The 10,169-nt window shown below is 55.1% G+C and overlaps 2 protein-coding genes across 2 annotated transcripts; both read right to left on the reverse strand.

Moving 5' to 3' along the window:
* Positions 1–18: 18 nt before the first annotated feature.
* LOC102420867 (fanconi-associated nuclease 1-like) lies at positions 19–3,733 on the reverse strand. The gene is made up of 3 exons (XM_023749301.1): positions 3,547–3,733; positions 2,013–3,326; positions 19–92 (listed from the first exon to the last, which is right to left on the reverse strand). Exons 1-3 carry the CDS (start codon positions 3,662–3,664, stop codon positions 19–21), a joined length of 1,506 nt encoding a protein of 501 aa, XP_023605069.1. The 5' UTR covers positions 3,665–3,733.
* Positions 3,734–5,372: 1,639 nt separating this feature from the next.
* MPHOSPH10 (M-phase phosphoprotein 10) lies at positions 5,373–10,089 on the reverse strand. The gene is made up of 5 exons (XM_006109045.3): positions 9,298–10,089; positions 8,210–8,320; positions 7,280–7,387; positions 6,280–6,510; positions 5,373–5,608 (listed from the first exon to the last, which is right to left on the reverse strand). Exons 2-5 carry the CDS (start codon positions 8,270–8,272, stop codon positions 5,459–5,461), a joined length of 552 nt encoding a protein of 183 aa, XP_006109107.2. The 5' UTR covers positions 8,273–8,320; positions 9,298–10,089; the 3' UTR covers positions 5,373–5,458.
* Between the last annotated feature and the right edge of the window lie 80 nt (positions 10,090–10,169).

Raw genomic sequence — 10,169 nt, forward strand, 5'->3', positions numbered from 1 at the left:
AAGTCAGGGGCGATCTCTTCATATTCCACTTATGCCTCTTATCAGCCGAATTTGCGCTGGAAAAGTTCTGACGTATAACTTCTGACCACGCTCTGCAAGCAGGTGAAGGAAAAGAGGGGAGGATGTTACCTTTCTTCTCCAAAACAGCGGACAGGTATCGCTTCCTTTTTAAAACCGAGGGACGGTATCCCTCTTAGAAGTGCATGCCTGCCTCCTCAGCTGGTCTCCCCCCAGAACCCTTTTCTTCCTGTGGAAGATGTAACTTATCTCCTTGCTCATGTGCTCGCCCCCCAGGGGCAGGGAGATGCCCAGATGGGAAGCCCGGGGCTGGTTCTGCCACTTGTCCACCGTGGGGCACCTTCCTGAGACTTCGTTTTCTCTCCCACAAAAAGGAGGGGCTGGCCCTGGCCAGTGTGTTGCTCAGTGGTTAGAGCATCGGCCCGCTCACCCAAGGGCTGGTGGTTTGATTTCCGGTGGGAGCACGTGCAGGAGGCAACCAACTGATGTGTCTCTCTCACATCGATCTTTCTCTCTCTCTCTCTCTCTCTCTCTCTCTCTCTCTCTCTCCCCCCGCCTCCACTCTCTTTTTAAAAATAATGGAAAAAATATCCTTGCGTGAGGATTAACAGCAACACAAGGAACTCCGTAATAATTCCACTGTGTGAATTTAAAACAAAAACCTTTCACTTTAACGTGAGTAGTCAGTCATGTTCCGGGTTTTTAAAAAATCTACTGAGAAGTCAGACCTGGCTACGGGGCACCCAAGGTCGGTGTGGCCTCCTCGCCAGCCGCTCCTGCCGCGGGAGGGACGCTGGCTCCCCCTCGGCCCTTTGGGTAAACAGCGAGGCTGTGACAGGGTGGCTTCTGTTGCAAACCTGGACCCTGGCCTAGAGCCACGGCGGCTGCCAAGGAGCCGAGGCGTATTTTTACACGGACCAGTTTAGCTTGGCTGCCTCCACTTCCTCCACGCCCAGACTCGGAAAGGCAAGCCCAGGAGCCTAAAATATTGCTGGGGGGAACGTGCTTCAGCCGACCGTGGTCTGCCTCCTCCTGCTCTGTCCCTTTGCTTTCATGTCTGAGGAGGCTGTGCAGAAACCAACAGCCCGCCCCGGCCCGAGCGGCCGCTCAGAACGCAGAGGGCGCCTTGCGAGGTCGCACTGCTCACTCTTATTTTTTCATCCAGAAAAGGCTGTTTGTCACCTACCAATGACATCGATAAGTCCTGCGACTTTAAGGGTTAGAGCGTTGGCCTGTGGACTCAAGGGTCCCGGGTTCGATTCCGGTCAAGGGCATGTACTTTGGTTGCAGGCACATCCTCACTGGGGGGCGTGCAGGAGGCAGCTGATCGATGTTTCTTTCTCATCGATGTTTCTAGCTCTCTATCCCTCTCCCTTCTTCTCTGTAAAAAATCAATAAAATATATTTTTAAAAAAACCAATTCCACCGTAGAATAATTGATATAAATGAGAGTTTAGTTCCTATGGCATCTCATCAGTATTATAATGAGAAGATGATGAACAAAACATTATTGGAGCCCGGCCGGCGTGGCTCAGTGGTTGAGCATCGACCTAGGAACCAGGAGGTCACGGTTCGATTCCCGGTCGGGGCACATGCCCGGGTAGCGGGCTCCATCCCCAGTGTGGGGCGTGCAGGAGGCAGCCAATCCGTGATTCTCTCTCATCGTTGATGTTTCTCTCTCTCTCTCCCTCTCCCTTCCTCTCTGAAGTCAGTAAAAATCTATTAAAACACAACATTATCGGAGGGCCTGCTGTATACATATACAGGCAGGAAACTACAGGAACGGACATCACAGGGCACAAAATCTTGTCTCCTTTCCAAACATATCCTGACCTAGAGGAGACCAGTAGAAGGCTGGCTCCTCTGTGTGCTCCCAGTTGATTCTTAAAACCACACTGACTCCTTGTGGCCAACAGACTGCTGCCCGTCACCTCACGGCCCCAATCAGGCCAGCAAATGGGGGACAAAACCCCGACAGCACACGCTTACGATACCTGATAACTGATGGAATTTAGTGACGATTCCCCTCTCTTGCTCGTTGAAGAGCATCCTGTCGTCCTCATTCTCGAAGACGGCTCCCAGCACCACCAGGAAGCTACGGAGGTAGTAGGGGTGGCCGGGCGGCGCTGGGACCGTTTCACCAGGAACGCCGCAGCTCGGCCCCGGCCCCGAAGGAACCCCGAGAGCGGTTTCATCCTTTAAGCCGCTGTCACCTTCCAGAGGGAGTTTGTGGAAGTTCCCCCACTCGGAAGCGTCATGGGTAGAGCTCTGAGATGGCGCCTCCCAAGAAAGCTGTGTTTCAGATTCCGAAGTCTCAGGGACTTCGGTTTCTTCCCCAACACCGGCCTCCCGTGTCCCGACACCTGCACCATCCGCTTGTCCGACGCTCTCCTGCTCTGCACGGCTGTCCTGGGAAGCGGACAGTGGATTATTCCCAGGAGTTCGTTGGGGCAATAACACAGCATTATCTGGGGAGGCAGGAGCGAGGGTGGACCTCCCACAGTCCTGGGGAGGCTCTGCCATTAACGGGGGGCCTTCGACAGGATCTTGCTCCGGAAGAGAATCGCAGGAAAACAGGTTTTCCTTTTGGGAGCTGCTCTCCACGCCCCGGTCCTCGTCCTCCGCCTCGGCACAGCTGGCCACCACCCTGACCGCTGCGGCCTCGTTCTTCTGCGTGGCTCTTCTCGCCTGCAGGTACCTCCTGGATAACTTGGACGACAGGCTTCCCAAAGGAACGACTTGGACGGGGCGAGATCTCAGCTCGGCGTCCTGACTGTGGCACACGCCGCCATCGGTACCTTGAAAGTAGGGGCTGGTCCGCTTTTGCGCGCCCCTTGTTGCCGAGTCGCTTTGCTCAGGGGTTAAGTCTGTCTTGGACGGTGGCGACTTCTCCGGTGTTACCCCTTCTCCAGGGGCCACGGCTGAACCCGGGACGCCGCCCAGCCCCGGGGCCCCCGGAGTGACGTCATCGCGGCTAGCACACATGTCATCGAGGTGCCGGTTCAGGTCATAGCGGGGCACCATCTGACTACACACCGGGCAGGCAAGTTTGGCGGGTGGCGTGTTGTTGAAACACAGCACGATGGACTTGGATGCATTTTTTTTCGCTCTGCTGCTCGACAGGCTTCGACGGGGCCTTTTTCTCGCGGGCGACGTCCCCCCTGGCATCATGCGCCCTGGAGAAGCAGGCTGTGTCTCGGGGAGGAGAGCGAAGGCGCCCCCTGGGGGAGGGCGCAGGGGTTTGCGGGGACGTTCCCGGGCTGGACGGCGGAGAGCGGGCTTCCCTTGGACTGCATAGCACGTACTCCCTGCAGAGCACAGCACGTGCGGGTCAGACGGCAAGGCGCGCTCCGAAGCCAGAGCCGGGCACCGCGGAGGAAAAGCCTGGGGCGGCTACGGGCAGGGCGCCCCGTGCACGCTCAGCGCGACCCGCCTAAGGCACGGCCTGGCACTGGGCTCGCTGACCTCGCGTTGAGCCCCCAGTGGTCCCCCCCAATGTGGCTACACCCGATCCCTTCCTAAACCCACGGCATCGGTAACTGTTTCCGGGAGACAGGATGCCCGGGTCACTCCTGCCTGCACGACCGGCAGCTGCGGCCACCGAACCGGGGCGCGGGGTGAGCCCGGCCCTTCCCTGGGGCCGCATCCGCGCACATGGGTGCACGCCTGGGGCGTCGCCACCGCGCGGGGGCCTCCCTTCCTCCCCGCGCCCCCAGCCCGGCCACCTCGCGCCGCCCGCTCCCCTCCCTCCCGGCTCTGCCGCGCCCCCTGCGCCCCGCGCCCCCGGCCGGCGGCCCGCACCTCCCACGGGGCTCCGCGCGCCCAGGCACAACCAGCCGATCCCCGCGTCTCGGCGCGCACAGGCTCCCCCAGCGGAGGCCCGAGTGATCGATCTCTCCTCCTCCCCCTCCTCCTCCTCCAGGAAGGCTTCCTTCCATGCAGGCGGCAGAGGGTTGTGGAGCCCTGCAGGAGGCCGACCGCGCATGCGCCCCGGCACGTGCGCTCCGAGGGCACCCCTTTCCCGGTCGGGGCGCAGGCCGCTTGTCGGGGGAGCCGTCGGTGTCAAAGTGAAGTGGGTTCCTGGGATGAGACAGAGACGGGCTCTACCCACCCAGCTCTGCGGGGCTTCCCAAGGGGGTGCCGCTCGCGCCTTGTTACAGTGGATGCAACCTCAAGCGCAAAGGGATGATACAATGTAGTCGGTCAGTACAGCGCCCCCCGCCCCCCCAATTCCTGGGGTTCGTCCCAAGCCCCCCGCGGATGGCTGAAACCGCGGATAGGGCCGAACCCTGCATAGACTGTCCTACAAATACATACCGATGATTGAGTTTAACTTAGAAGAGATTGACAATAGCTAATAATGACATAGAACAATGGTAACAATATGCATAATAGAAGTTATGCGACTGTGATCTCTCTCTGATAATTGATCTGATAACGGAAACAGCTGGATATGCTGGACAAAGGCACCATTCACTCGGGCAGGACCGAGCAGGTCCTTGTGAAATTATCAAGTCACACAGCATGGCAGGCAATTTAAAACATGAATTATACCTGGAATTTTCCACTTCACATTTTTGGACCACAGTTGACCACAGGTAACTAAAATGGTGGAAAGGGAAATGGTGGGTAAGCGGGGACTAGCGTAACTAGAGTGATGAGTTTGGCGTACTTATTTTCAATCTAGCTTAGCTGTGAGCTTGTGCAATTTAATTTCTAATAATGGCTGTGTCATCACTGAAACGTGACTTCATCGGTCAGCCCTGCAGCACGGACACCAGCTGCCCCCGGCGTCCCCAAGAATGACCACCACGTACGCTCTCTCAGCCCAGGGCCCGTCCGCTGTCCTTCGCCGCTCGCCGCCTGCAACACGGGCCAGCGCTAACTCTGTACTAACTTCATCCATGTGCTGAACAGACTCACCAGAGAGGAAAGGGACAGGAATAGGGACTTCACCATTAAATAGGTAGTGGGGGCCTCCCCTGAGTGCGGTAATGTCCACTGGGTGTGGGGAAACCCCTGCCTTCATGGAGAATACGTTCTGGTTGAGGAAGGAGAGGAAAAAACGAACAAAAAATGTATTATGTAGAGAATTAAAAGACAAGCCCTTTGGAGAGAAAGGAGGAGCATCGCAGTGAGGCGGGGAGGAAAGGCCTCGCTGTGAAGGTAATAACATTATAAAAATATATGTATTTTTATTGATTTCAGAGAGGAAGGGAGGGAGCGAGAGACATCGGTGATGCGAGAGGATCATGGCTGGGCGGTCTCCTGCACGGCCGCTCGGGGCTTCCCAAGGCAGCCTGGAGTTTCTCTTTCCACCGGGGAATTCCCAGACATCTGCCACCCGGACCAGGCAGAGTTCTCAAAAAACTTTATTTATAAAACAGAACGGTGACTGAATATAAACTCACATTCATATTTACATTATAGTCCAAGTACATCACAGCTTTAATTTATGGACAGAAAGGTCCTGTCGCTGCTTCTTTTTCTTTTCTGTCTTCTTTGCATCGCTGATGTGCATTTTCACTTGGTCTTGTAACTTAGAAAAGAAAGCTTGAGAGGACTTTAAGGCTCTGTCTTTACCTTCATCCTGCAGTTAAAATAACACGTGCTCATGTACAGATGTGCTCACGGCAAAGAACCCCAATGACGACGTCCTGTCAGGACAGGAGTGACCCCTGGCTGGTGTGCTCAGTGGTTAGTGTCGGCCCACGGACTGAAGGGCCTCGGGGTCAATTCCCGGTCAAAGGCCTGGACCTGGGTGGCAGGTTTGATCCCCAGCCCCGGCAGGAGGCAACCAATGTTCCTCTCGCCCCCCTCGCCTCCCCGTCCCCCACACTCTCTCTAAAAATCAATGGAAAGAAATATCCTCGGTTGAGGATAAAAACACAGATACACTATATATATATACACACACACACACACACACACACACACATACATATATATACACATATATATATACACACACTATATATATATATATAAATTGAAAAAGGACTAGGCGAACTTGTGAGACATTCAACCAGTCAGCATAGAGATACTCTACGCATTCGGTGCTGCTCCAGTGCTCTTGGAATCTGAGGGCAGAGGGAGTAGCACGAAACGCTGTGAGGAGCAGAGTGGGAGGCTGTGTCCGGTCACCAGGGGCCTCCGCACCCGCAGGTGGGCGGTGTCGCCGGCTCTGCCACCCAGTGGACCGTGGGCACCTACACCTGGCCACGCGCCTCCCAGCGGCCCCTCCCGCGCCTGCGGGCTCACCTTCAGCAGCGAGGCTTTGCCGGCTCTGGTCAGCTGCCTGAGCTGCTCCGAAGCCGAGGCCTTGCTGAGCTTCCCCGCGGGCTGGGCGCTGCTCTTCTCCAGGAGTCTCCTGCGCTTCTCCTTCTCCTTCAGTTTCATGTGCTTCCTCAGTTTCTTTTTCCGCCTTTCTCGCTTCTTGTCTGTGGCTGTTTTCTCAGCAGCGGTTTTTATATCTCCAGCTTTATTTTTTTCCTTTAAAAAGTAACCACCAACATACTAGTTAGTCAGGCCGACGGCACGTGGACTCCAGCACGAGCCCCGGGACCTGCTGAGGTGGCCCCAGTGCTAAGCGGCTGATGCCAGAGACAGGAGATCCTCCGGGTGGCGCTCAGCTGCCTCGCTCTCCTCAGCGGCCAGCCTAGCTGCTGGGGCTGTCAGAGTTTCTGAAGGGGTGGGTGCGGGAGCAGCAAAGCAAGTGAGAGGAGAGGGGCTGTGCTGCTAGGCCAGCGGGAAGACAGATCCTGGCAGGACCGGCGTCACTGTGCCAGGCGTGAGCGCCGTGTCCACGGGCAGGGACCGCCGCACTCGGCCGGGCCACCCTCTACCGACACCCAAAGGCTCGTGTTCTAGACCCTGACTCCATTCCAGAACAGCATTAAATGGACGGCATGAGGGGGAAGTGCTGACGTTAAAAGATTGCTAGTATATGTGCAATATATGCAATTTGTTTGAAACCTAACCCCGCTAGTATGCAAATGGATTAGAACAAGATACTGATACTGACTATCTACCAACAGCTTTTGTAATAAGTCTCATATCTGCAAATCGTAGTAACAGCTGATTACAGGAGTCTGGTATTTGAATATTAAACACCATTATAACATTATTAATTTGATTATACTCAGGAACTGCTGAGATACATTAGAATAAAAGCTACGAACTCAAGAATGACAGTAAACGGAGACCTGGCTGCGAACACTGCTGATCGGCAGATAACTGCGCGTTTCCCCCGGCTCCTCACCTTGACCTCCTCTGGGGCCAGGAGAGCCGCGTCGCTGACGCTCACGGGGGCGACCTCCTCCATGGTGATGGCCGGCAGGTTGGACACAACTTTAATCTCCGGAACGGGCTGGAAGAGACGACACATGGATTAGGAAGTAAGAAACAGTCCGCACCTAAAAGAATTGAATGGTGAACCCAGTAATTTAAAATCGAATACATCAAATGCTTTCGGGAGGTTCTTTAAAACAGGAGCTGTGTTGAGGGTGGAAGCCAAGCTAACGGGGCAGCACTCACGCTGCCTGAGGATTCGAGGTCTCCCGTGTCAGCACTGCCCCAGGGGCACCCCGTCCTACCCTTCTGCATGGCACCTCTGCCGGATTCACACACCAGTTCTCTCATCTGGGACTGAACTATTCCCCTCTCCCATGCTTGTGTACGTTCTCAATCTTATCTGTTTAATAGAACCTGTTGATTTCTGTAAATATTACCTTGCCCTTGGTTGGAGGGGTGGGGGTGGGGGTAAAGAGCTCACTGTAAGAAACATATGGAGCCCGGCCGGTGTGATTGGGCCTTGACCCATAACCCAGGAGGTCACGGTTCGATTCTTGGTCAGGGCACATGCCTGGGATGCAGGCTCGATCCCCAGTGGGGGGCGTGCAGGAGGCAGCCGATCCATGATTATCTCTCATCATTGATGTTTCTGTCTCTCCTTTCCTCTCCCTTCCTCTCTTGAAATCAATTTAAAAATGTATTAAATAAAAAAGAAATATATGAAAAAAGATACAAGGGAAAATGTTCACTGGAACAATACTTAGTAAGTTTTCTCGTTTTCCAGCTCCTGAAAACAGACTCTGATAAGCAGAAGCCAAATGAAGGCTGGTCTCCCCAAAGCTCAGCCAGGGCCGCGCCCACAGCCGCTCCGTGTCCACGCAGGAGGGTGCGCACTCACGGGTTTGGGGATGAAGTGGAAGTTGGAGAGGGCGTCCAGCTTTAAGAAGAGGGCGTCCATCATCTTCTGGATGGCCACGTGCTCTGGGTTTTCTTCTTCTTCTGTTTTTTGCTGAGAAAATAGGTTTAACACCATCAGACGAAGCGGCTTAAGGGACGTGACCGGACAGCACCCCACGTTCCCTGTCTGTGTACCGAGCCTCCTGGCAGCACCCTGGGCGCGACACAGGTCCCTCCGCTAGCGCCCCGGGCCGCAGGCAGCCAGGACTCAGACCCAGAGCCTCCTAGTTCTCCCCCTGCCAGGGCACTGTTGCTCCTGCTGCTGACGGGCCTAACTGACCGAGCTGCTGGGAGTCTTAACGGCCTTGGCAGAGGAACAACGTCACCTCCTCCCCAAGCACAACTGGCCGCATTCCTGTCAAACCAAATGTAAAGGAATAATTGACAATTATTATATTGGAAATAGGACTCTGTCCTACTTAAGGAATATTTTTTAAAGAATCTAATTAAAAAGAAAAACCAAAAATACCCACCAGACCTAAAAGTATGAATGGATTTACCGATAATCTTATAAAACACACCAGCAACTTCTAAAGGATGAATGAGAAATGATTTAAAACTGCAGCACTGCCCGCCATGTGGCTCAGGGGTTGAGCGTCGACCTATGGAACCAGGTCGCGGTTCGATTCCCCATCAGGGCCCGTGCCCGGGTTGCAGGTTCAGTCCCCAGTGTAGGGTGTGCAGGAGGCGGCTGATCAATGATTCTCTCTCATCATTGATGTTTCTGTCTCCCTCCCTTCCTCTCTAAAATCAATAAAATATATATTGTTTAATTGTAGCACTACTGTAATACAGCTGGAAAAGTTAATAACTAGCTGTGAAGTATCAGGTGACCACTGTTAGCTGCAAGAACACCTCGCTCTCGCTCAGTGGGAACGTTATAACCCACCATTCCGGCTTGCGCGGAGCCTCACCCTGAGACCAGGGGACCGAGAGCTCAGGGTTTCTGTCTGATGAATTTGGGCCGTCACAGAACTGGTTCTCCCAGTCTCTCCTTTCAGCAACAGCTGTGCCTTCGTGGCTCCTCACCTGGCTGAGCTTGATGTATTCCTGCTCGTATATTTCCGCGAGGCTCAGCTTGCTCTTCTCGTGGTCCAGCGTTAGCCGCTTCTTATATTCGAACGCGTCCTCCTTGGGCTTCTCCTTGCGGACGACATCATCCCACGCCTGAGACGGGAGGGGGAGGGCACACACTCACAAGGTCTCCTTTCCTCGCAGGCTCACTCACGGACCTGCCCCGCCCCACCTACGACCGTCCCAGAGGAAGCAGCTCCCACCCCTGAAACGACTGCTCACCTCACAGAGAGTAAGTCTATGGAAAGCAGAGCGGGCCCCCGCAGGAGCCCTTTTCGCTTGTGTTAAACGCGGCTTTCTCCTGGTTGCCCACTTGAAGTCCCTGTTTCCCCATCACGGTGTGTTCACAGCCAAGGTTCAGGTTTGTCTTGTGTCACTCAAATGTAAAGACCCTCCCAGGCAGCGCCCACTCTGCAGCCCCTCCTGCTTTCAGCCACTGCACGCGCACACACACACACACACACACACACACACACACGCACGCCTAAAGCCCCTCTCATTACACACACAGACACTCCCGCTGTATTCCAAGCGGACAAAAGACCAATTCTGCAGCAAAAGCTCTTCGCTAGGTTTGTAACATCTGAATAAAAACAGACCCTGGTCTGTCACATCAGATGCTGTGCCCAGACCCCGGGTCCTGGGTGTGACCACATCGAGTCGGATGTCAGTCACCACAGCCACCGCCCGCCACCAGCTTCACCCCACACCGCCCAGCGCGTCAGCACGGCGAGGGGCCCTGGCCCCGTTTCTCCTCCGGCACCTCACCCAGTGAGGACGCGCCTCACACCACAGACGCTGAGGCGCCTTCAGTGCAGACTTAGGGC

This window comes from Myotis lucifugus, unplaced genomic scaffold (assembly GCF_000147115.1).
Source record: "Myotis lucifugus unplaced genomic scaffold, Myoluc2.0 scaffold_5284, whole genome shotgun sequence".
Taxonomy (NCBI): Eukaryota; Metazoa; Chordata; class Mammalia; order Chiroptera; family Vespertilionidae; genus Myotis; species Myotis lucifugus.

Bases quoted from the DNA above. Each gene is read 5' to 3' on its own strand.
- LOC102420867 (XM_023749301.1), bottom strand. From the start codon at position 3,664: ATGCGGCCCCAGGGAAGGGCCGGGCTCACCCCGCGCCCCGGTTCGGTG. The intron at 3,327-3,546 runs GTGGGTTTAGGA...TGTGCTCTGCAG, and splicing joins CGGAAACAGTTACCGATGCC to GGAGTACGTGCTATGCAGTC. The intron at 93-2,012 runs GTATCGTAAGCG...ACCTGCTTGCAG, and splicing joins TAAATTCCATCAGTTATCAG to AGCGTGGTCAGAAGTTATAC.
- MPHOSPH10 (XM_006109045.3), bottom strand. From the start codon at position 8,272: ATGATGGACGCCCTCTTCTTAAAGCTGGACGCCCTCTCCAACTTCCAC. The intron at 7,388-8,209 runs GTGAGTGCGCAC...CGTCTCTTCCAG, and splicing joins TCCACTTCATCCCCAAACCC to CCCGTTCCGGAGATTAAAGT. The intron at 5,609-6,279 runs GTGAGCCCGCAG...TTTTAACTGCAG, and splicing joins GCAAAGCCTCGCTGCTGAAG to GATGAAGGTAAAGACAGAGC.